General features: G+C 37.3%; 6 gene segments (V, D, J or C); 2 read left to right on the top strand and 4 right to left on the bottom strand.

The window, feature by feature from the left end:
* Window positions 1-3: 3 nt before the first annotated feature.
* LOC115772741 (Ig lambda-1 chain C region-like) lies at window positions 4-1947 on the bottom strand. The segment is given in 3 exon segments: window positions 4-563; window positions 1733-1837; window positions 1935-1947. Coding segments are annotated over 3 exon segments (438 nt in total).
* Window positions 1948-5200: 3253 nt separating this feature from the next.
* LOC115772148 (Ig kappa chain V region 3547-like) lies at window positions 5201-5732 on the top strand. The segment is given in 2 exon segments: window positions 5201-5290; window positions 5415-5732. Coding segments are annotated over 2 exon segments (360 nt in total).
* A 753-nt stretch (window positions 5733-6485) lies between these two features.
* Window positions 6486-7094, bottom strand: LOC115772740 (Ig lambda-1 chain C region-like). The segment is given in 2 exon segments: window positions 6486-6813; window positions 7075-7094. Coding segments are annotated over 2 exon segments (348 nt in total).
* Window positions 7095-10516: 3422 nt separating this feature from the next.
* On the bottom strand, window positions 10517-13565 carry LOC115772739 (Ig lambda chain C region-like). The segment is given in 3 exon segments: window positions 10517-11014; window positions 11950-12099; window positions 13481-13565. Coding segments are annotated over 3 exon segments (558 nt in total).
* A 1239-nt stretch (window positions 13566-14804) lies between these two features.
* On the top strand, window positions 14805-15343 carry LOC115772738 (immunoglobulin lambda variable 3-25-like). The segment is given in 2 exon segments: window positions 14805-14916; window positions 15009-15343. Coding segments are annotated over 2 exon segments (387 nt in total).
* A 3329-nt stretch (window positions 15344-18672) lies between these two features.
* Window positions 18673-26670, bottom strand: part of LOC115772146 (Ig kappa chain V-III region MOPC 63-like) — an 85511-nt gene continuing 77513 nt past the window's right edge. Inside the window, 1 exon segment of the V gene segment in view lies at window positions 18673-18992. Within this exon segment, the coding sequence occupies window positions 18673-18992 (320 nt within the window).

The following is a 26670-nucleotide window of genomic DNA, read 5'->3' as shown; positions in this document are numbered from 1 at the left end:
ACTGCAAGCTTTATTGAAACAAACATCAATCAAACATCAATCATTAATAAGCACACTCACATCCAGTTGCAAATAGACTCATGTCTCTCTATGTCGTTGTTATAAACACTTTACAGCAGTGTTATTCTCTCACACAAAAAGCTCTAGTTTCCTCTCTAAATATAAAACTGATTGATCAGAGCAGCAGGGATGCACCTACTGTTCTCTCACACTAAGCTCCCATCCTGAGATTCAGCAGCCCTTCTACCCTACACACTGGCTCCTACGGAGGGACTGGGACTGTGTGTGCTCATGATGTTTGACCTTGCAGGAGTACAGATCTCCATTCATCCAGCTCTCCCTGCTCAGCGTCAGGGTGCTGCTGCTGCTGTAGCGTCCACTCTTCTCCTCCTCTGAGCTGATCAGGATTCCCTCTGTCACCTGTGTGCCATCCACCTCCCATATCACCTCAGCTCCCTCAGGAGAGTAGCCAGTCAGGAGGCAGGCCAGCGTGGCTGAGCCCCCAGAGAGCTGCTTAGAGGAGGGTTGAAGCAGAGAGACTGAGGGTCTGACCATGGGGCCAGCTGGAGGGGAGAGCAGAGAAACACGAGGAGCAGATTAACTTCCACTGTCGGACAGAGAGCTGAACATGAGAGAGTTAAGATACAGAATATGGCACAGCACTGTGGATTAACTGTGTGATGATACTGTGATCAGAAAGAGAAGGTGAGAAATGGGAGGATATGAGGACCTAACAAAGTATAACTAAACAGTAAATGTCCTGACACATTTATTCTGTTGATGATAAAAATGAAACGTGTACAGGAAAAGTTAAAGTTTGTCATCTGTTTGTTTCACTTCCTTTTCACCACATCAGACTAACGAACTGTAAACTCAACCGTTAAAGTGCATCTATATGAAAACCAATTAATTTAGTCAACATCATAAAATGTTATATCCCAAATGTCAGTCAGATTCCACATATTATATTTTCAGTATCAGACAGCTGAACATGAGACAGTTATGATCCAAGGTTAACAGCACTGTGAATAACTGTGCACATGAAACTGTCATCAGACAGAGGAGAGACAGTCGTAAATGGGAAAACATAAGTCTTTAACTAATATAACAAAATTCTATTTTCACATTTACATTAAATTGAAACTGTAAATCTGTGTGAACATTATTATAATTTAGAGTAAAAGTCTTGTTGCTACACTTTTATTCATGATGGAAAGAATACACAGCTGGACTTTGTCATCTGTTTGTTTCACTTCCTTTTCACCACATTTAACTAACGAAAAATGAACTCAACTGTTAAATTAGAGCTAAACAAAAACTTGTATATAACTATATATGTATCATTTTTTTTAGGTAAAAACATAAAGGTTTTATCCCATCTGGATGAATAAAAAAAAATTCAAAGGTAAAGGTTAAACTCATATTTTCAGTGTCAGACTTTGTGAAAAAAAATATTGACTTAAAAACATAAAGAAAAACTGAAATAAAAAAATTAAGTATTTAATCTAGACATTACTTAAATACTTTATCATTTTAATTTGATTATGTTTTAACATTTATTTAAATGTATTTAATGCCAGATTTTCAGTATCAGCAACAATGACCAAACTCTAACAAATATATACATCATATGAAACACCTGAAATAAATCTTGTCAAATTATCTTCTGAAGATGTATTTTAAAAAATAATTATGCAATATGTTGCAGTAATAGCAAGATTTAGATACTTACAATGAATGATGAGTTTGGTTCCTCCACCAAAAGTGTACCACAGTGATACAAACTCATTGAGTGGCCGTACAAAAACCTCCTGCACTCTGAACAAGCATCTAAACACTGAAAATAAAATATTTTCCAGGTAAAACTGAAATGTTTAAAACTTTTTATTCAGATAAAAAACTGTTTGCATTCAAAAAGTTTTGATTTATCCCACAATTTAAGACCATTTTCATCATTTTCATTTCAAGTTTTTGAAACTGAGACACAAAAATTGATTTCATCTTGCAAGTTGCTAATATATGGTCATTAAAAAAAAAAACAGTTTTAAAACATTTTTTAAAAATCCTTAATTACAAAAGTGCAATAATAAAAGTTAGAATATATTAGTGTTTGTTGATTTAACAAACTAAAATATATACTTACCGACCAAAGAATCATTTCAATCCAGATGTTTAAAAGAATCACATTTATGATATATTTTTCTGTCCTCAGTTAAGATCATAATAATGTAATAATAATTCATGTAAATCCAATCAGTATTCTCTCTCAATTTGTGTCCCATGTTGCTTTCAGTGTGTTGAGAGCAGAGGAATAGTTTTCGTAGAGAGGAGGCTGTGCATTATCAGCTGATTGAACTGAGAAGGTTTATAGTCAACACAGCAGAAACCACAACACCATGACTCTCATCACCATCCTCATCTGGACTCTGACCTGCTGCTGTTTTACAGGTTCATTCACTCAGCAACATTGCTGGTGATTTCTAAAAATGTAATCATTTAATACCAGATGTATCATTAGTAACCCTTTAAATCACAAACTATTTTTTTTTAATTTAATGAAAAAGTAGGTGAAAAAGTCAGTTTGTGCTCGGTCATGATCATGGCCAGAGGGATAATGCATAAACTGAATTGCTCTGTTTGCTCTGTGACAGCCAAAATCTAAATTCCTTTCATAATATTAATTTGAACAAGAGGGAAAAAGGAGAGGATGCTGAACAGGCTTGGGATGCTTAAGTGCGTAATGAGCAGTGATGGCATAGTTACCTTAAAAAAGTAATCTGATTACTTATTACTGATTACTCCCTTAAAAAGTAACGTAGTTATTTTACTGATTACTTAATCTAGAAGTAACTAAGTTGTATTAAAAGTTACTTTATTAGTTAAATTCAACAGCTGCTGGTGATTTGCCAAAAAGTGATGATTTGTATTTGTTGTAAATGACTTGTTGACCTATAATCTGTGAAACATGTCAAACATTTCACTCATGAATGATATCAAGTACTTTTGATCAAGAAACAGCATTTCTATTATAAGGTAGAAGCTGCAATCAGTTTTTGGCAAAGTGACTTTTATATTAAGGTAAAAACTGTCATTGACATTAAAAACGTCTTAGCCAGAAATCTGGCTAAGAAGGCTGCAGAAATTGCAACAAATATAACATCACAGTTCTATACAAATATTTTAAGTGGCCGAAAAGCACTGGATTGAATATAATGTAGGCACAATAACGCAGACTCCTAAAAATTCTTGGTGGGACTTAGCGACTCCAAATGTTTCTTCAAATTTGACGTAGGGTTTTTGAAGCTAGATAGCACATTGTCGCCAGCACAGAGTGCACAACCAACCTTATTATTGTCATCTTTAGCTGACACAAACTCAAAAGAGTGCCTATATTTCCAGGTAGGAAACGCACATCTGTCTCCTCCTGCGTTTGTGTTCCTGTGGGGTATTATTGTCCTCATGCTGAAAACATGACTTAATTGTTGCATCGGCCATGATGAGAGTGGACCCCTGCCTGGTCACTTGGATCTCCAGCTACTTCACCGACAGGCCACAGTATGTCAGGCTGAAAAACATCATGTCTGACACTGTGATCAGCAACACTGGAGCACCTCAGGGGACAGTGCTGGCTCTGCTTCTCTTCACCCTGTATGCTGCAGACTTCTGCTACAAATCTGAGCTGTGTCACATTCAGAAGTTTGCTGATGACACAGCCATTGTTTTGTGTATCAGGGATGACAGAGAGAAGGAGTACAGGAGGGACTTTGCTGACCCACCTGCAGCTCAACACTTCACAGACCAAGGAGCTGTTCACTGACTTTAGGAAGTCCGGCACTAATTAAGGGAGTTGAGGTGGAGGCTGTAGACACTTACAAGTACCTTGGACTGTGGTTAGACAGCAAGCTGGACTGGACATGCAACACAGGACACAGGATTTACACTCCTACTCAAAAGCTCTGCACAAGCCTGTACCCAAACCTTGCATGTGAGTACAAATGGCAGATAAAGTCTTGAAGTACTTCCTGAGGAGGCTGTGGTCTTTTAACATCTGCAGCAAACTCCTGGAGATGTTTTATCCGACTGTTATGGGGAGTGTCCTGATTTTCACCGTGGTGTGCTGGGGGGTAGCATATCCAGGAAGGACACATCCAGGCTCGACAAACCGATCAGGTGGGCCGGCTCTGTGGTCGACATGAAACTAGACTCTGGTGACAGTGGCAGAGAAGAGGACTATGGACAAACTATTGGACATTATGGATGATCAGTAACCAGAGGAGTCTGTTCAGTGTCAGACTGCTCTTTCCCAAGTGTAGGACTAAAAGACTGATGATAAAAGATAAAGAAATACCTGTCTGTTTTATTATTTAATTATTTATGTGTTTGTTTATTGTGTTTGTTTATATGTGTTTGCTGTGTTGTGTGCCCATGTTAACTGTAAAAGCTGCTACTGGAACTTTAATTTCTCTCATGGAATCTTCCTAAAGGCATTAAAAGGTTTTATCTAATCTATTTAATCTAATCTCCACAGTGGGGATGGAGTGCTGCTGACTTCAACTGAGGATATAGTCAGGTGGTGGAGTACTTTGAGGATCTCCTCAATCCCACTAACATGCCTTCTGTAGTGGAAAAAGAGAAACTAGGGATGAAGGGGACCACTTTCCCATCCCTGTGGCTATAAGCATGAGAGAAACAGTGTCATCAGATTAGGTTTTAGCCGGGGAGTCAAATTTTTGGAGCCTTTGGTGGTTCAAGTATTTTTGATGTGAAAGGGTGTAAAGAAAAAGAAGTCCTTGGAAAAATGTTTCTACTGTGATGATGCATTACCTGTCAATGCCATTCGTTACCACAACAATCTTATGACATGTTGACTCTCTTTATTATCAACCTATCATTGGAAAGGGGAAATTCAAGTTGTGACTAGAAAGATACTGATGCTAGATACGTTTATTTTCCTCTTTTCTAAATTTTTAAACTCATGATGAGTTTACATGTAGTACACTTTTCAACAGGGACACTGTGTTCCAACTCTATTCAAAATAAACTTGAATGATTGTCAGCAGGTGATAAACTGTCATATCAGCTCTGCCTTTTCTGTTTCACAAGAACAGATGTGTAGATGTGTGTTTGCCTCCTTCAATGTGTTTTGCATGATTTTTATGCCTCACTGCTCCTCAGAGTTTAAGTTCTTCTGTCACTGAGAGTCTGAACTGTTCATTCACTCACACTGAAAACTGCATCAGGATGATGTTTCTAACAACTCTGATTGTCATGTTTGGGTTTCTGATTCAGGGTGAGAGACTTTGATTTATTTATTTTTTCATTTTGTCTGTGCTGTCCAAGTTTCTCTGACTTAAACTGAGATATTTTCTGTTGTTCTTTTCTCAACATTGAAATCAGTTGATTTTTCATTTCAGAGTCATTTGCCAACAATTTTCTGACTCAGACTGATAAAACCAAGTCTGTCAGTCTTGGAGGGACTGTGACCATCAGCGCCACAGGGAGTTCAAATATTGGTGCTGATCTCAGTTGGTACCTTCAGAAACCTGGACAACCTCCCAAACTTCTTACATACAGAGTTTCAAATCGCTTCTCAGGAACTCCGTCTCGATTCAGTGGCAGTAGATCTGGTTCTCAGTACACTTTAACCATCAGTGGTGTTCAGGCTGAAGATGCTGGAGATTATTACTGTCTAGGCTTCCATGGCAGTGGAGTGTTCACACAGTGATATATAGCTGTACAAAAACCTCATTCAGTCTGGCTGAAGGCTGCAGGTGCAGAGTGTTGGTGGAGTGACTGTGATGAGAGTCATCAAGCACAAACTCAATGAATCTAAATAAAACTGAAGAAACTAATAGATTTACATAAACAGATTTAACTTAAATACCATTGAATGTCATTTTATTCATAAACAGAGCTATTAATGATCTATTTAGAATGATAGAAACAGATATGTTCATAATTATTTACTGTTAAATAATTATCTATTATAGATTGTGATGATAAAGGGAATAAAATATGCCATGGTATTGATACAGTTATGTTCTCATTTACTCTTAGGATTCAAGTAAAAGTTGTCCACTTACAGTACATATGATTATGATTTCACATACCAAAAATACATTTTAAATTGTATCATTAACCATACTTTTGTCTTCTAATTAAATTCTAACTAAATTGCTAGATCTATCCCAAGTTATTCATTCTTCATCAAAAGTGTCACTCAAACTCTTTAATGTCTTCTTACTTACTGTTAAAAACACGCACACAAACAAAACCCATGCTTGGCAATATAGATCACTGCAAGCTTTATTGGCACAAACATCATTAATATGGCAGGTATGAAGCACACTACTGGTGATCTACACGTCACTCTCTAAATTACAGCTGTCAACCCTTTACAGCAGTGTTGTTTTCACACACTGCAAGCTTTAGTTTATTCTATAAACATTAAAACATATTTATCATATTGATCAAAGTTTTAATGTTTAGCCCTCTAACCCTGCACACTGGCTCCTGCGGAGGGACTGGGACTGTGTGTGATCATGATGGTTGACCTTGCAGGAGTACAGATCTCCATTCATCCAGCTCTCCAGGCTCAGTGTCAGGGTGCTGCTGCTGCTGTAGTGTCCACTCTTCTCCTCCTCTGAGCTGGTCAGGACCCCCTCTAGCACCTCTGCGCCATCCACCTCCCATATCACCTCAGCTCCCTGAGGAGAGTAGCCGGTCAGCAGGCAGACCAGTGTGGCCGAGCCCCCAGAGAGCTGCTTAGAGGAGGGTTGAAGAAAGACAGAAGAGGGAGACGAAGACGCAGACCTGACACCACACTGGGAACAAAACTCCATAAGAAACACAGGAGGTCAGAGTAAATACAAGATAAAACAGACACAAGACCATAGATACAGGGGAGACAGGGACAAAGGGAACCAGAAAACCAAAAAACTTAACACAAAACGCTGGGCAGACTGTCCAGGACACGACAGCTCTAGCCCAGTGTTGAACCTGTTGCTCATTCAAATTCATGCTTAGGGGTCTCAGCTCATAAAACTGCCCTTTTTGGGTTCATGTATAGGACACCAGTCATCCTGTTTGCCCATTTTTCGATTTATACTGGTAATAGGGATAAATCTGTCCAGTAGACCTAGCCATAGGCTACCTTGCCTATGTAGCACAGCCAAAGATTTTGGAAAAGCAAATCAAGAAAGTGTAAATCTGTCTAAGAAACAAGTCTAGGGGCAAATTGGACCCCACTTTTTCCCTCATATCTGGTCTGTGTAAGTGTGGGCAGTTGTAAATCCTTCTCCAGGAGTACTGTAGGATGGCCACAACGAGGTTGTTTCTGACAAATTATTGTGATAAATTTTTCTTACTGTCTTGTTGATGTATTGAAGATGCTCCTTGTGCCTTTTTAGATAATGTCAGTAAAATTAATGACAGTTTCTAATGTATGCTTACAAAGTGCAGACTCAGCACAAATCTTAGACAAAGAAAGGGAGAGAATATAAATACCACGGTTAGAAGAGGAGAGAAGAGAGAAGAGAAGATGTAACCACAGTCTTTGTCCGTGTTGCCAGTTTTTCCAGCAACTACTAAGGCACAACCTCCTGGGAGGGCTTCTTGCTTTTACTTTTTGCTCTTTACCCTCTGTTTTTTTGTGTTTGTATATTTCTAACTACTAGTAGCTTTTTGCAACAGAGCTTGCTCATCGCCATGGATCATTTGGACAGTTTGATTTTATTTGGACTCATACTTAATCTCAGCATGGGCTCGCCTCGGTCGGAGGGTGTGATGAGGACAACAGGTTCTTTCTTCTTTTCTGTTACTCTGTGTGTGTATCTCAGTCTTCATTATGCTACTGTCTGTGTCTTTTTAACTATTTGTGTGCTACTAAAATGTCTAATAAACAGCCTGCATTGGAACCTGCTCAACCCTGTGATTTGTTGGTAAATATGGTTTTAATTGGGTTTTAATTTGCAGTCAAAAAGGAACATGGAGACCCCTAAAATGTAACCTACAGTTTCCCATGCTGCTTTCAGTGTACTGAGAGCAGAGAAATCATTTCCATAGAGAGGAGGCTTTGCATCATCAGCTGATCCTCCAGAGAACTCAGAAGGTTTATAGTCCTGTGAGTTCAACACTGCAGGACTCAGACCTGTCAGTCAGCACAGCAGAAACCCCAACACCATGACTCTCATCACCATCCTCATCTGGACTCTGACCTGCTGCTGTTTCACAGGTTCATTGACTCAGCAACATTTCAAACATGATGTGCTGCTTTTTATCTCATTTATTTCTGCTAATAAATGATTTGTTTTTGTGTGCAGGATGCAGCAGTCAGGTGACTGTGACTCAACCTCCAGTAGTGACATTTACTCCTGGATCCACTGTCACTCTGACCTGTAGGACCAGCCAAGCTGTTTATAGATGGAGAGATGGTGATGAGGGTATGTTCTGGTATCAGCAGAAATCTGGACAAACTCCAAAGCTCCTAATAAGATATGTAAAAAAACTTCAGTCAGGAACACCAGCTCGATTTAGTGGCAGTGGAAGGAGCTCTGACTTCTCTATGACCATCAGTGGAGCTCAGACTGAAGATGCAGCAGTTTACTACTGTCAGAGTATCCATGAAATAAACAGTGCTTATGTGTTCACACAGTGATTTGTAGTGGTACAAAAACCTCCCTCACTCAGACTGCAGAGACACTGAGCTGTTACAGCAGGAACTGACTGCAGCTGCTGAAGAGGAAGAGACTCTGACACAGACCTCTGAACACAGAGCTGACAGTAACCTCACCAAGCACTAAATACAGATTTACTTTGTTATATTAATTCAGTTTGAGAGAATTTTGAAAAAGGATTTTAGAGGAATTCTGATTACTGTAAGTCATCTCCTATTCACTTTTCCTGACAGTAATCAAAGTAATAGTTGGATTTTTAGATATGAACAAATTATATTTGTTTTGCCAAATATAAAATTCCCACTACATCCCATTCATATTGATAATCCTTTAAAAATATATATATTTTATTTTTCTTCAATAATGTGTTTTGCCACCTTTATTAAAAAATTTAAAGAGAGCTGTTTTTAACATTAAAGTCATTAATTTGTCACTCCTACAGTACATGAAAAGATCAAACAGTTATTTAACATAATTTATAACAGCAAGCCTTAAGAACAACATCAAAAATCAACACGACAGCTATGATGCACCATCGCATCCACCTGCTGAGCTACACATTTCTCTAAGTTGCTGTCAGCAGTGTTCTAGCAGTGCTGTTCTCTCACCCACAAAACCCTTTTCCCTCTACAAACATAAATCTCACATTGATCAGAGCAGCTAATGTGCTCCTTTTTTAAAATAAGCTGCTGTCCAGGCCTTCAGCAGTCCTCTAGCCCTCAGACTGGCTTCAGCAGAGGGATTGTATCTGTCATGACGAACTGAATCAAAACCAAATGCAAACATGGAAACAAAACAGAATAAACTCAATGAAAACAGAACCTAAAAGAGCTAAACACAAAACAGTGGGCACATGGCCCAGGACCACGACAGTAACTTTGGTTGTCATGAAATGTATTATGTGAACAAATGAGAGTCGATGGGCTTAGAGCAGGGATCCTCAAATCCAGGTCTTGAGGGCTGGTGCCCTGCAACTTTTAGATGTGTCTCTGCTTCAACACACCTGAGTCAAATATAGAAGTCATTAGCAGGACTCTGGAGAACTTGACTGCATACAGAGGAGGTAATTCAGCCATTTGATTCAGGTGTGTTGGATCAGGGACACATCTAAAACCTGCAGGACACTGGCCCTGGAGGCCTGGATTTGAGGATCCCTGGCTTAGAGTTTCAAAAATTTGATGGGAGAGTATACAGTGTTAAAAGTTAAAATTTAAACAATTTTCTTTCATTGAGTAATATTAATAATTTCTATAATTCTGACGCTAATGTTAGATTCAGGTTTAATCTCTGGAAATAATGGAAATGAATATGTTGGAAATTCTTACTGTCTGGGCTACCATTATGATGGTACGTTCACACAGGGATTTTATAGCTGTACAAAAACCTCCTTCAGTCTGGCTGAAGGCTGCAGGTTGAGTGCTGAACTGCAATGATAATAACTGGTCCACTAAACACAACACAAGAGTCATCAAGCACAATAAATCTAAACAAAAGTGAAAAAGTAAACAAATTTGTTTATACATGTCTAACTTAAATATATATAATTGAATATGATCTAGACATGATGAGCAGATCTGTTATTGGAGTAAGTGCACTGATATAAACAGATGTTTATAGTATTTCCATAGTTTTATGCTGACCTGAATAAGATAATAAACTGATATATATTCTAATGATTTAATAATGAAGAATGTTATGAAATATTACATTTTGATGCAAACTATGAAATGGAATATAAAATATCATATATATATAATATATATTATTATGTAAAAATAATTATGCATTTCTGTGAAATATATGAAAAGGATAAAACAAAAAAGATTTTTTATAAGCTGTGATTTTATTTTGTGATGTTGACTTTTTTACAGCATGGTTTTAAAGCACAGGTGGAAAAGATTAAATCTGCATGCACATGAAAAGCGTCAAATGTTTACACGAATATAAGAAGAGAGGAAATGTGTGGCTTCATCAAACTATAAAACACATTTGCAGACAGGAAGTGTTGCTGAAGCTCTACTCTGAGCAGCGGTCAGGGTTCAGGGTTTGAGTGACAGGGCTCTGTCCACTCAGACTGGCCTCACAGGTCACTGAGCCCGCCTTCCTCCACTCGTCTGCAGAGAGGCTCAGGGTGCTGCTCCAGCTGTAGTGGCCGTTTGTCCCCAGGACCTCCAGGCTTTGTGACACCCCTGAGGATGTGCTGGTGCCCCCCACCTTCCAGCCCAGCTTCCAATTTGAGGGGAAACCTCCACTGGCCAGACACACCACAGTGGCACTGTTCTGCTTCTCTTCCTCTTTGGATGGAGGGAGAACGGTCAGAGTGGGCTGTACCACACCCACTGGAGGAGAGAGAGTGGGATTAGATGGGGGAAAGAGAATTAGAATGAAAGCTGGTAAAAACAACTACATGAAGGCTAATTGATAAAATCTTATTTTCATAATGTTTTACACTTAATAACTCTTTCCTGTGATGATTTCCTTGAGTTAAACCGACAGAACTGAGACACTCGTGAATACAGTTAAAACTTTGGCATCTGTTTCTTTCACTTCCTTTAAACAACATTTAAAATCACTTAACCATAAACACAATGCTGATCTGCATTTTCTGATAAACGTATTTAATATTTTTAGCAGAACTCCATAAACAAAGTTTTCAAGAACCAGTTACTGTCAAATTAAAAATATAAAAAAAAAATGAATCTACAAATGTTACACTTGATTTTCTTTTGATTTTCTTATTTTAAACTAACAGAGCTGAGACACTCGTGAATACAGTTAAAACCTTGGCATCTGTTTCTTTCGCTTCCTTTAACCTACATTTAAAATCAGTTAACCATGAACACAAAGCTGATCTGATCTAAGTTCAGTTAATGTTTTAGCAGAAATTTAAAAACATTTAAAACATACAGTTATTTTCAAAATCAAAAATTTAAAAATAAAATGAATCCACAAATGTTATGCTTTGAGAGTTACAGCTTCCAAATTCTCATTACTTCAAAATATTTTAACTGGAAAATACCAAAAACAATAATTAATTTTTAAGAGAAATAAAAAATAAAGAATTTCCTTTTTTTCTCCCAGTAAATTCAGACATTTGTAACAATCAGTGAGTATCGATGTCAATAAACTTTCTTCTCAGAGATCAACTTTGTCTGATAAACAATGAAATTGATCAGCAACAATCACTGAACTTGATCAAAGTTCTCTTCAATATTAAAAAAAACAGCAGAATAAATGCTACAAGTTGTGCAAAGTAAAAATTTCTGGTACTTACAGTCAACGATGAGTTTGGTTCCTCCACCAAACGTGATCCACAGTGATACAAACTCATTAAGTGGCCGTACAAAAACCTCCGGCACTCTGAACAAGAAACTAAGAACTGAAAACAACTCTGATTTTTGTAATAAATGACCAAAATATATGCCTTATGTTATTTTATAAAGGTTTTAATCATGTGGTTTAAAAATTACATCTTTAAATTAAGTTCATTCAGCTTTTCGTGTAGTTTTACTTTTCCTCAACTGATCATGATACAACTACGATCGCCACTTAAAATTAAAAGGATTTTGCTCTGAATTTTACATCAACAGAGCCAATTGTTGAAATCATAATAATATTAAATAATGCCAAATACTTTAATCTACAATAATCAATCAAATTAAATGGAGCGAAAACCATTCATAAGAACCTGACTTGAGACAAACCTTACCTGCTCTTCTTTTCTTATAATTTTTTCAGTTCCATTATCATCATATTTAGTGTAAATAAAAACAAACTCTTCTCTGTGCCTCATGTTGTCTTCATTGTGTTGAGAGCAGAGAAATCTTCTCCACAGAGATGAGGCTTTGCATCATCAGCTGATTCTCAAGAGAACTGAGAATGTTTATAGTCCAGTGAGTTCAACACAGCAGGACTCAGATCTGTCAGTCAGCACAGCAGAAACCACAAACATCATGACTCTCATCACCATCCTCATCTGGATGCTGGCTTGTATCAAAGATCAGGATTATTTAGAATCAGCAAAAAGTAGATTTTCTCCTGACAATCAACTGCAATGATTTACAGTCCTGTACAAAAGTTTTAAGACACACTGCATTTCTTTAGACTTTGTTTTCATGAGCCAGACTTTCTTGTTCTTTTTTAAGTGGTCTTACCTAACACAGGGTTTGGATAGTGTTGTAAATGATTTTGTAAAAGAAGAAAAAACTTTCATTATGTCCTCGTTTACAACACTTCTAATGTCAGTTCTCCAAGAAGAGGAGATTTAAAGGTATAAAATGTCTCTAATGCCTAATGAGCCCACAGAGAGCTGCTTGGAGGAGCAGAGAGTGGAAACACATGAGGAGCCTGTCGGGTCAGTTTAGAGTAAAAACTGGAAATGAGTAAAAATCTCGCCCACCTTTGTCCAGCAACAGGAAGATTCAAAGCTCATTCATATTCACATTGTTTTATGTTACCGTAAATCAGTGCAAAATGTAAGGCAGGTAAAGTTGTTGACAAGTTGTGGTCATCATTCACAACATGGACATGATAGGCTGACTATCATTTGTGTCAACCTATCAAACAAAAGGGAAAATTCAAGTAGTTGGTCAAATGATACTGAAGTGGTCAGGGGTGATGGAGTTTCCACTCAGAGTGGCCTCACAGTTCACTGAACCCACCTTCTTCCACTGATCTGCAGAGAGATTCAGGGTGCTGCTTCAGCTGTAGTGGCCATCCCTCCCCAGTACCTCCGAGCTGTGTGACACCCATGACGACATGGTGGTACCCCACGTTCCAGGCCAGCTTCTAGCCTGAGGGGAAACCCTCGCTGGCCAGACACACCAGAGTGGCACTGCTCTGCTTCTTCTCCTCTTTGGAGGGAGGGAAGACGGTCAGAGTGGGCCGCATCACACCTACTGGGGGAGAGAGAGCAGGAGTAGGGGGAGAGAAGATAAAGATATTAGAATGATAGTTGGCAAAAACAATAAGATGATGTTTAATTAATTATTGGTAAAATCTTCATATGACCTTCATAATGTTTAACAGTTAATAACTCATTCCTGTGATGATTTTCTTACTTTAAATTGACAGAGCTGAGACACTCATGTGAATACAGTTAAACTTTGGCATCTGTTTCTTTCACTTCCTTTAAACTATGTTTAAAATCAATTAACTGTGAACGCAAAGCTGCATTTACTGATAATTTTTTTTATTTTTTAAAGCAGAAGTCCATGAACAATTTTTCAAAATTGAAAAAAAAGAACAACTAAAATTAAAATGTCCAAACTTAAAAAAAAAATGAATTAATAATTAATAAAAATAAAACAAACAAATACAGAATATAAATAATCTGTTTTCCCTAAATTTGTTGTAACACTGAATGAGTATTGATGTCAGTGAAGTGAGATCAGCTTTGTTTGATAAATAGTCAAGATTAGCAACAACAGTCAGTGAACTTGATCAAACATCTCTTCTAACAATATAAATGCAACAGTAAACATTTCTGGTACTTACAGTCAATGATGAGTTTAGTTCCTCCACCAAAAGTCAACCACAGTGAACAAAATCATTATGTGGCCGTTCAAAAACCTCCTGCACTTTGAACAACAATCTAACCGCTGAAAATAACTTTGATTTCTTACCAAAATGCATACCTTGTATTATCTTGTAAAGGTCTTAATCGTATGGTTTGAAATGATTTCATTAAAATAACTTTATTTAGCTTTTCATTTAGTTTTACATTTCCACAATAGAGACGGTAATCTCAGATTAAAAAGTGTCTTCTTTCCAGGTCTTATCAAGTATAATGAAACTCAGGAAACTGTTGAAATTATAATAATATTAAAATAATACCAAATATATTAGTAGACAGTGAGCTCTGTAAGCAAAGGGAAAACCATTCATATGTCCCAGAATGGATGAAACCCCCAGTTGCTCTTCTATTGTTAAAAGAGAAGGGTATCCATCCTTCCATTTCATTTTCTTCTGCTTATCCTTTTCAGGTTGTGTGTGTGTGTGTGTGGGTGGGTGGGTGGGTGGGGGGGGGGGTCTTTGTGTCTCATATTGCCTGCTGAGTTGAGAGCAGAGAAATCATTTCCATAGAGAGGAGGCTTTGCATCATCAGCTGATCCTCCTGACAAGGTTTATAGTCCTGTGAGTTCAACTCTGCAGGACTCAGATCTGTCAGTCAACACAGCAGAAACCACCATGACTCTCATCACCATCCTCATCTGGACTCTGACCTGCTGCTGTTTCACAGGTTCACTGACTCAGCAACATTTCAGACATGATGTGCTGCTTTTTCTCTCATTTATTTCTGCTGATAAATGAATGATTTGTTTTTGTGTGCAGGATGCAGCAGTCAGGTGACTGTGACTCAACCTCCAGTAGTGACATTTACTCCTGGATCCACTGTCACTCTGACCTGTAAGACAAACCCTGCTGTTCGTGTTTGGTCAGATGGAGATAGTAGAGTATACTGGTATCAGCAGAAATCTGAAGAAGCTCCAAAGTTGGTGATCAACCTGGGTAAAAATCCTACAAGTGAGTTTTCCTCTCGATTCTCTGGCCGAGGAGACGGAGTGAATGCTGCGATGACCATCAGTACAGTTCAGAATGACGATGCAGCAGTTTACTACTGCCAGAGTGCTCATGAAATAAACAGTGCTTGGGTGTTCACACAGTGATTTGTAGTCGTACAAAAACCTCCCCCCAGCCCTGCAGAAACACTGAGTTGTTACAGCAGGAACTGACTGCAGCTGCTGAAAAGGAAGAGACTCTGACACAGACCACCTAACACAGAGCTGGCAGAAACCTCACCAAACACTAAATATTTTCAACAGCTTTAATTTCTATGCCAATTTTGGCTTTCTTTCCGCAAAAATGTCAATCCATAATTGTCGTGAAGGCATAAGAAGAATATGTAGTTTTTATTTTTATTTTAATTTTTTATGTTTATTTACTGATGGAGCTGAAGTGACCGGTCTGTGAGAAAAGAAATGTGTAAAAAGTCAAAACACTCAGACAGTTTTCTCACCTTTGTCCAAAAGTAATCAAATCCACCCACAGGTAGCTTTAAAGCTCATTGTTGCAGTTGTAACTGTCTTTTACATTTAAATAAAGTATAAAATCTGAAGAAGCAAAAAAACAAGTTTTAGGTAATAATAGGTTTTGCTCTCTTATCAAAGTTGTAAATTTTAAACTAACCAAAGTGTGTGCTAGTGTTGTAGCAGTCTTTATAAGACATGAAGCTAAAAAGGATAGTTTTGTTTTGTTTTTTAATTACATTTATCAGTGAACACTGGCCTTTTCTCAAATAAATCATGACATTTTTTTAACTAAACATTTAACATTTTTTTACCTGCCAAAACCAAATAAATCAGGTAAGAACCTGGAGTGGCTACGATTAAAATCTAATGAATCTGAATTCATTTCAGATTTCAGTTATTCCAGAATCCTGTTTAATGTCCTGTTTAAACACACACACACGCGCGCACACACACGTGCACACACACACACAAGTGTGTTTTGCTATCTTTGTGGGGAATTTCCATTGACTTCCATTCATTTCTACAGCCTAAACCTTACCTTTACCCTTTTCCTAACCCTAACCATCACATACCTAACCCTAACCCTAACCTAAACTCAATTCATACCTTAGCCCTAACTCTGACCCCTGACCCAAAAACAGGGTTTCCCCTTGTGGGGACAAGGTTCCAGTCCCCACAAGGAGCAATTGGTCCCCACAACGTAGTATATGTCAGGAAAATTGTCCCCACAAGGTATTATAAACATACGCACACACACACACACACACACACACACACACACACACACACACACACACACACACACACACACACACACACACACAGGTATTTGCTTGACTAAGCAGGTTGTGTTTTGAATGATTGCTGTGCTTCACTGCTCCTAAAACAGTTTAAGAAGAACCAACAAGGAACATCTGAGCTGAGTCTCTGACAGTGAGATTTATCATAATGATGATGTTACTGACTTCACTGCTGATCACACTAATGCTCAAACTTCAAGGTGAGGAGTGTGTGTTTCTAGTGTGACCTGCTCTTTGCTCCATTGTACTTTACATCATGCTGTCATTTTAATAAAATAACATTTTTTAATTCCTAGGATCAGATGCCAGACCATCTGTGACTCAGTCTCCTGCATTTAAGGCTGTTTCTTTGGGGCAGACGGTCTCTCTGAGCTGTACAGCCAGTGAAGGAGTTGATAATGATCTCAGCTGGTATCTACAGAAACCTGGACAGCCTCCCAAACTGCTGTTTTACCAAAGCAGCAAACCTGAATCTGGTACTCCGAGTCATTTCAACAGCAGTGGATCTGAACCTGATTTCACTCTTACAATCAGTGGAGTTCAGGCTGATGATGTGGGAGTTTACTACTGTATGGGAGTGCATGAAGGACCTGTGTTCACACAGTGATACAGAGTCGTACAAAATCCTCTGTGAGTTACTGTTTGCTGTGTTGCAACTGTGAGTTTCTGCTGCAGACTCTGAAATGGATGAGTGGTTCATTCAGTTCTCTGTCAGAGGTGGAACTAAAACATTTATTCATTCCAGTTCACTTATTATGAAGATTTTAAATGAAGTGACACTATTTAGAATCTATAGTATATTATTGTTGTCACTGCATTGTGTATCGCTACTAATTTAATGTACATAAATGGGTAATATAAAAACAATATTATTTCTGAAGTACATTTTAAAACACAAAGTTATAAGGTGCTTCACATTTAGAATAAAATCCACCTATTAAAAAAATGCTCACACATCGCAACATACAACACATACATACAAAATTACTTACGTACACGTAGTCTAGAGGTGACAACAAATGTCTAAATTAAGTCGGTACATTACCAGGATAAATGAAACAAAATGCTTCAAATATTAGAAAAAGTCAACCCTCAACAGAATCAACAGATATCTAAATAAACCAGTGACTCTGTCAACCTGAATGAAAGTTTAGGTGGTACATTCTCAAAATAGTTAACGAGAAACACTTCAGATAATTGAAGAGACTGACTGCAGTAATAACATCATAGTAGTTTTGCTGTATAAACAGGGCCCTGACCAAGAAAGGCTTTAAGATGAATTCCACATTTTACTGGAAGCCTGTGAAGGGAGGCAGGAAAGGGTCTGACTAACCGAGGACTTTGGAGGATGGGGAGGATGTGAAAAGCGAATTATAGTCTAGAGAGTTAAGTGTGCATTATAAGCTCCAAATTATTGGATGATACTTTCAGCTTGATTTCTGGAATATTAATTACATGAAGAAAAAAAAAAGATAGATAGATATGAACATGATTTCTTCCACTAAAAATTTATTTTTTATTGTATATTTAACCATGCTAAAACCAGATGAACTTTTATTTTTTAGACTTTTGTGTAGTTTCGGTTTAATTTACTTGATCAAGGCAAAGTCATCCATTCTTCAGCAAGAGTACGATTTGGGGTTATTAAACTCTTTATTGACTTCCTCCTCACAATTAAAAATAAAATAAAATAAAATAAAATAAAATGAGAGACCTGAAGTTTCATTCAGCCAATTCTGTATTCACACCACATATTTGATTTGCCACAGATTTTCAGGCCGGAAGCCCTTCCTGACACAACCCTGTCTTAAATCAAAGATCTTTCACCTGCTGGACAAATAGGTTAATGATGGTTCCATTATAACTATTTAGCTACTATTTTTTTTTTAATATATATATTTAAAAAAAAAAGACTAGAGGCTGAGTAATATGGATCAGTGCAAACTTTATTGACACAAAAATCAATCATTGATAAGCACACTCAAATCTAGCTGCAAATTTACTCATGTCTCTCTAAGTCATTGTTATAAACACTTTACAGCAGTGTTATTCTCACACAGAAAGCTCTACTTTCTTCTGTAAGTATAAAACTGATTGATCAGAGCAGCAGGGATGCACGTACTGCTCTCTCACGCTAAGCTCCCATCCTGAGCTTCAGCAGCCTTTCTACCCTGCACACTGGCTCCTATGGAGGGATCGGGACTGTGTGTGCTCATGATGGTTGACCTTGCAGGAGTACAGATCTCCATTCATACAGCTCTCCCGGCTCAGCATCAGGGTGCTGCTGCTGCTGTAGCGTCCACTCTTCTCCTCCTCTGAGCTGATCAGGATTCCCTCTGTCACCTGTGTGTCATCCACCTCCCATATCACCTCAGCTCCCTGAGGAGAGTAGCTGGTCAGCAGGCAGGCCAGTGTGGCTGAGCCCCCAGAGAGCTGCTTAGAGGAGGGTTGAAGCAGAGAGACTGAGGGTCTGACCATGGGGCCAGCTGGAGGGGAGAGCAGAGAAACACGAGGAGCAGATTAACTTCCACTGTAGGACAGAGAGCTGAACATGAGACAGTTATGATACAGAACATGGCACAGCACTGTGGATTAACTGTGTGATGATACTGTGATCAGAAAGACGACGTGAGAAATGGGAGGATATAAGGCCCTAACAAAGTATAACTAAACAGTAAATGTCCTGACACATTTATTCTGCTGATGATAAAAATGAAACGTGTACAGGAAAAGTTAAAGTTTGTCATCTGTTTGTTTCACTTCCTTTTCACCACATCAGACTAACGAACTGTAAACTCAACCGTTAAAGTGCATCTATGTGAAAACCAATTAATTTAGTCAACAACATAAAATGTTATATCCCAAATGTCAGTCAGATTCCACATATTATATTTTCAGTATCAGACAGCTGAACGTGAGACAGTTATGATCCAAGGTTAACAGCACTGTGAATAACTGTGCACATGAAACTGTCATCAGACAGAGGAGAGATGGTTGTAAATGGGAAAACATAAGACTTTAATAAATGTTACAAAATTCTATTTTCACATTTACATTAAATTGAAACTGTAAATCTGTGTAAACATCATAATAATTTAGAGTAAATGTTTTGTTGCTATGGTTTTAGTCTTGATGGAAAGAATACACAGCTGGACTTTGTCATCTGTTTGTTTCACTTCCTTTTCACCACATTTAACTAACGATAAATGAACTCAACTGTTAAATTAGAGCTAAACAAAAACTCGTACATAACTATATATGAATCATTTTTTAAAATGTATTTAATGCCAGATTTTCAGTGTCAGCCACAATGACCAAACTCCAACAAATATCCACATCATATGAAACACCCGAAATCAATTCTTGTCTAATTATATTCTGAAGATGAATTTTAAATAATAATTATACAATATGTTGCAGTAATAAAAAGATTTAGATACTTACAATGAATGATGAGTTTGGTTCCTCCACCAAAAGTCCACCACAGTGATACAAACTCATTGAGTGGCCGTACAAAAACCTCCTGCACTCTGAAGAAGCATCTAAACACTGAAAATAAAGTTTTTTCCAGGTAAAACTGAAATGTTTACAAGTTATCAGTCAGATAAAACTGTTTGCATTCAAATAGCTTTGATTTATCCCACAATTTAAGACAATTTTCATCATTTTCAATGTAAGTTTTTAAAACTGAGACACAAAAATTGATTTCATCTTAAAAGTTGCAGTTGCAATATGGTCATTTAAAAATCACTTTAAAACATTTAAACTCATGAAAAAAGTGCAAAATCCTCAATTACAAATGTACAATAATAAAATGTAGAATATATTAGTGTTTGTTGATCTAACAAAGTAAAATATATACATACAAACCAAAGAGTCATTTCAATTCAGATGTTAAAAAGAATCACAGTTCTTTTATAGTTTCTCGTATTCAGTTAGGATCATAATAATGTAATAATAATTCATGTAAATCCAATCATTATTCTTCCTCACTTTGTGTCCCACGTTGCTTTCAGTGTGTTGAGAACAGAAAAATAATTTCCATAGAAAGAAGGCTGTGCATTATCAGCTAATAGAACTGAGATGGTTTATTGTCAATACAAGAATTTATATGTGATACAGTAATGTAAAAAGAATAAAAAAAACAAAAAAAACAAGTGATTTTTCATTGGCTGTGATTTTATTTTGTGATATAGGCTTTTCTTTTCTTACAGCATGGCTTTAAATCACAATAAGGATCAGACTGCCTGATGAAATCTGCATGGACAAGAATAGAGAGTAAAATGTTTGCAGGAATATCACAACAGACTAAATGTGTAACTTCAACAAACTATAAAACACATTTGCAGACAGGAAGTGTTGCTGAAGCTCTACTCTGAAAAGTTGTCAGGGTCCAGTGTTTGAGTGACAGGGCTCTGTCCGCTCAGACTGGCCTCACAGGTCACTGAGCCCGCCTTCCTCCACTGGTCTGCAGAGAGGCTCAGGGTGCTGCTCCAGCTGTAGTGGCCGTTTGTCCCCAGGACCTCCAGGCTGTGTGACACTCCTGAGGACGTGCTGGTGCCCTCCATCTTCCAGCCCAGCTTCCAATTTGAGGGGAAGCCCCCACTGGCCAGACACACCAGATTGGCACTGCTCTGCTTCTCCTCTTTGGATGGATGGAGGACGATTAGAGTGGGTTGTACTACACCCACTGGAGGAGAGAGGGAGGGAAAAGATAAAATAGTAAAAATGAAGGCTGGTACAATCATCTGAAGAAGTTTCACTGACAGTGATTATTGACAAAACTTTTAATTTCTTCTTCAAATGTTTCACATTTAATAACTCATCCATGAGATAATTTTCTTATTTTAAACTGACAGCTCAAACACTCATGTAACACATTTTCACTTCCTTTAAGCTACATGTAAAGTAATTGAACCATGCACACAAAAGTGAGTTGAATATACTAATAAATTTTGTATGTTTCTTTGAGAAGTCCACAACACATAATTTAATAATCACTGTTTTTAAAATTCATAGCTAAAAACAAATTCAAAATCAATCTTTTATATTTTGATAGAAGAAAGAGCTTTATCACATACATGCAGTGAAATTCAGTCTCTTAACCCATCACGCATGGAGTATGTTGCACACAGAGCACAACATGGAGCAGGAGGTAGCCAGAAAGCGCCCGGGGAGCAACCTGATGGGGTCAGGGCCACCATTATGTTCAATATCACGAAACCTTAGTTTAATATATTTTAACTGGAGGATATTTAAATAAGCAAAAATGAAAAAGAAAAAAAAAAAACAATCGTTTTCAGTAAATTCCGTTGTTTAAAAAACTCAGAGTGTGAGATTAAATTAATAATAAAAAATTATCAATAGTAATCAATTTGATCAAAAATCTGTTCAGTATTTTAAAAAATTGCTTTCTAAACACCAAGTATTGCCAAAGTAAAGATTTTGGGTATTTACAGTCAACAATGAGTTGATACAAACTCATTAAATGGCCGTACAAAAACTTCCTGCACTCTGAATGAGCCTCTCAACACTGAAAATGAACTTTTGTTCAAGTTGAAGTGTCACAGTTCACACTTTATTAAATGCAGAATATGATTTAACTAAAAAGACCAAAATAAGTTTATTCATTTAAAATCATTTTATTTTAACAATTAAATGATGAGTTGCATCACTATGAGAATATGACAATATACTTAAAACAGCAAAAAAGGTATAATGTGTTGATACCAAAAGTAAAAGTAAATATACAACCAGAGTAATTTTAAACCAGATGTGAAATATGCTTAATTATATTTATCATTTATTTTCCTCTACTCCATGAAAATCATTAATAGTGTTAATCCAAGCATATTCCTCCTGACTTTGTGTCCCATGTTGCTTTCAGTGTGTTGAGAGCAGAGAAATCATTACCATAGAGAGGAGGCTTTGCATCATCAGCTGATGCTCCAGTGAACTGAGAAGGTTTATAGTCCTGTGAGTTCAACACTGCAGGACTCAGATCTGTCAGTCAACACAGCAGAAACCACCATGACTCTCATCACCATCCTCATCTGGACTCTGACCTGCTGCTGTTTCACAGGTTCATTCACTCAGCGACATTACAAACATGATGTGCTGTTTTTTTCTCTCTTATTTATTTCTGCTGATAAATGAACAATTTGTTTTTGTGTGCAGGATGCAGCAGTCAGGTGACTGTGACTCAACCTGCAGTAGTGACATTTACTCCTGGATCCACTGTCACTCTGACCTGTAGGACCAGCCAAGCTGTATATTCCAACTGTGGTGATAATCGTCAGTGTATGTCCTGGTATCAACAGAAATCTGGACAGACTCCAAAGCTCCTAATAAAACAAGTGAGCGTAAGACTTTCAGGAACACCAGATCGATTTAGTGGCAGTGGAAGCAGCTCTGACTTCTCTTTGACCATCAGTGGAGCTCAGACTGAAGATGCAGCAGTTTACTACTGTCAGAGTTACCACAGTGCTTGGGTGTTCACACAGTGATTTGTAGTTGTACAAAAACCTCCCTCAGTCAGACTGCAGAGATGTTGAGCTGTTACAGCAGGAACCGACTGCAGCTGCTGAACAGGAAGAGACTCTGACACAGACCTCTGAACACAGAGCTGACAGTAACCTCACCAAGCACTAAATATTTATTTACACTAATATATGAATTAACTTTAGGTGAAAAATAGGATTTTTAAATTATGGCAAATTGTACTCTGTTCACTTTTCACGACAATAATTGAGAAGTTGGCTGTTCAGACATGAACAAATGAGTGTATTATGTTTGCTTTATTAAATAAAACATTCACATTACACACCATTTACATAGTTGATCATCATTTAAAAAAAAAACTCTTTTAAATTTAATTTGAAGTAATTAGCTTCCCCTCATTATAACAGAAGACCAAACAGATTTGAACAAAATTGATAACAGCAATCTGTATGAACAAAAACATCACAAATCAACATGTTAGTTACAGTTAATACGCACACTCACATCAGCTGCTGAGCAATATCTATCACTCTATAAGTTGTTGCCGTCACCTTTTTAGAGCAATGTTGTTCTCTCACCCTCAAAACTTTTGTTTCCTCTACAAACAAAAAATTCTCATTGATCAGAGCAGCAGGTGTGTTCCTCTTTTACACTGAGTAAAACACTAACATTTAGATAATTTCTCTCATTGAGTAATATTAGTGATGTATTTCATCCTGAAGCTAGTGTTACATTCAGGCTTAATCTCCGGAAATGAGTCAGAATTTGCCTATATCATATTTGAATATGATTTTCTGACTAAAAATAAATTTTATGTTCTTTTTTCATTTGTAATAAAAATATGGCCTTTTTATTTTCTACATTTCTATGTAAAGTCACCTTCACTTGAATAATTAAATGAACTGGTCATTTGAATGAAGAATGGTGTGTTGAAGCCTTATAAATTGCTGTACACAAATCTTTTTCATAAACATGTTAACAAAACAATAACACACATCATTTATCTATGTTTTGAAATGCAGTAAAATCTTTTTCATTAAAGTTGTGATGTAACAGCAGTTCCTTTTCAAAAACATCATATCAAATTCAGCATAAAGCAGGAGAGGAACTATCACCCCGTTATGATCAGTGGCACCGCAGTGGAAAGAGTAGACAATTTCAAGTACCTTGGAGTTCACATCTCTGAGGACCTGTCATGGTCTTGCCACACCACTGCATTGGTAAAGAAAGCCCGTCAGCGTCTTTAACACCTTAGACGCTTAAGGGACTTCAAACTACCATCCAAGGTGCTTCATAACTTCTACACCTGCACCATTGAATCGATCATTACGGGAAACATCACAACATGGTTCGGAAACAGCACCAAGCAGGATGGGCAGGCTCTACAGTACAAAGGGTGGTACATTCAGCTGAGCGCATAATCCGGACTGAGCTTCCTGACCTGCAGTCCATATACAGGAAACGGTGCTGGACAAGGGCCAGGAGGATATTAAAGGACCCCAGTCATCCCAGTAACGGACTGTTTTCTCTGTTACGATCTGGGAAGCTGTTTCGTACTCTACAAGCCAAAACAGAGAGGATGAGAAGAAGCTTTTTCCCACAAGCTATTCGATTCCTCAACGAACATAGCATTTAGGACTAATTTACACAACGTCAGACTTATATGTATACGTATGTGTATATATGTATGTATATGTATATATATGTATATATGTGGACATAATGTATGTGTATATAAGTATATGCATGTATACTGTTTTTATGTGTATATGTATGTATTAGGGGTGGGACTCGATTAAAAAAATTAATCGAATTAATTACAAGCTTTGTAATTAATTAATCGAAATTAATCGCATTTTAATCGCATTTCAATATTTGACATGAGAAATATTAATTTAAGTTTAGTTGATGAATGAATCAATATACATAAGCTTAAACTTCAAAATTTTGTTTATTTTCCCACCAGTCTACTACACAGACCAACGAAGGGTGGAAGTGCTCCTGTGATAAGCAAACACCTGAAATTAAAGTTAAGCATCATACTGTAACTGGATAGTTTTATTCAACATTAATGTCTCACTTGTTATAGTTGGAAATTAATCATTCTCTCAGCTGTATTCCTTGATGTTGAAATGTGTTATGCTTGTTTTAACAGCTTATTTTGAATTAAAGACTTAAAATTAAACCACAAAAAGGAGAAAAAGTTCATTCTCCGTTTAACCAGCTGCTTTCACACATCTGTGCTTCGCACTCACGGTTGCTAGGCGACATGAGCTACGCAGAGGTGACGGCAGCTGATATGAAGGCTAGCTGCTCACTTCCGGCCTTTGTGGTGTTCGTGGGCTGCGAAAGACGTGGGCCGGGTCCTTCGCAGGATTCGGCCCCTAATTTGGACATTGTGCGTCGATATAATCTGTATGCCGGGAACTCGTGCACTGAGAAATGTTCCACGGTGCAAAGTGCGATTAAAATGCGTTAAAATTTTTAACGCGTTAATTTCCCCGTAATTAATTAATCGAAATTAACGCGTTAAAGTCCCAGCCCTAGTATGTATATGTATAGATTAGTACTTGTATATTTATTATTATCACACTGTATAGAATTATGTAGCATCTGCACTGCTGTCGCTTTACGCACTGGTTCACTCTAAATTGCCCCTTGTAATTATATTGTTAATTTTGTTTACTTAATTTAATTTGTTCTTTTTAATTATAAGGTTTACTTAATTTAGTTTGTTAATTTGTTTAATTTGTTATTTTTAATTTGTTCTTTTTAATTATATATACTTTTTATATTTTTTATATACTTATACTTTTTAAATACATTCTATTTCTGTATAATATATTTTTTAACTATTCTGTAGTTTTGTAATCAGGGTGGCGGAGCAGTCATAAAAGCATTTCACTGCCAGTTGTACTGTGTATGACCAGGTATGTGACAAATAAACCTTGATTTGATTTGGATTTGATTTGATTTGAAATGATTGTGCATTTCAATAACTTTATTAGATAATCGAAAAAGTTTCATAAATAACATGAACTCTGTCATTTATTAATACGGAACCAGCTGTAATGATGACATTTATAAATTTCAATAAAGGTTAATGACACAAAAGCCCAAAAGTCAAAAGCAAAACTTGAAAAGAATGATATTGTCATGGTCCTGGGTCCTTATGACCCAGTGTTTTTTGTTTGTGCTTAGTTTTTGAATTGTGTTTACCCTTTCTGTGCTTCTTTTGTTGTGTTATTGGTTATGTTTTAATTTCTGCTGTCCCTGTGTTTCCCGGTGTGTAGTGTCTTCTACATGTTCTTGTTTCTGTCTTTATTTAAGCCCTGTTTCCTCTGCTTATTGTCATGTCCTTGTCCCTGTCATTGGCTTCTGTTTCTGCTATGTGCCTCATGTTCTGAGTTCAAGTTTGTGCTTTTGTTCACATTTTTGGTTAGTCAAGTCAAGTTTTGCTAGTGAGTGGACATTTGTACTGCTGGCTCCCGTCCAGACCTGCCTTCTGTTCTGCACTCACACAAATAAAACTGAGTTCAAGTTTTACTTCTTCCTTGGGCGTCCTGCATTGGGGTCCTCTGCATTGCTTGCCACAGCGATCAGGTAACTCACTTCTTACCCAAGAACAAGAATTTCCTGTTCTTACATAATTTTAATCCTGTT

This window comes from Archocentrus centrarchus, chromosome 22, assembly GCF_007364275.1.
Source record: "Archocentrus centrarchus isolate MPI-CPG fArcCen1 chromosome 22, fArcCen1, whole genome shotgun sequence".
In the NCBI taxonomy this organism is placed as follows: domain Eukaryota; kingdom Metazoa; phylum Chordata; class Actinopteri; order Cichliformes; family Cichlidae; genus Archocentrus; species Archocentrus centrarchus.
Note: the sequence above shows the minus strand (reverse complement) of the source record. Positions and strands in the feature narration are given on the sequence as shown.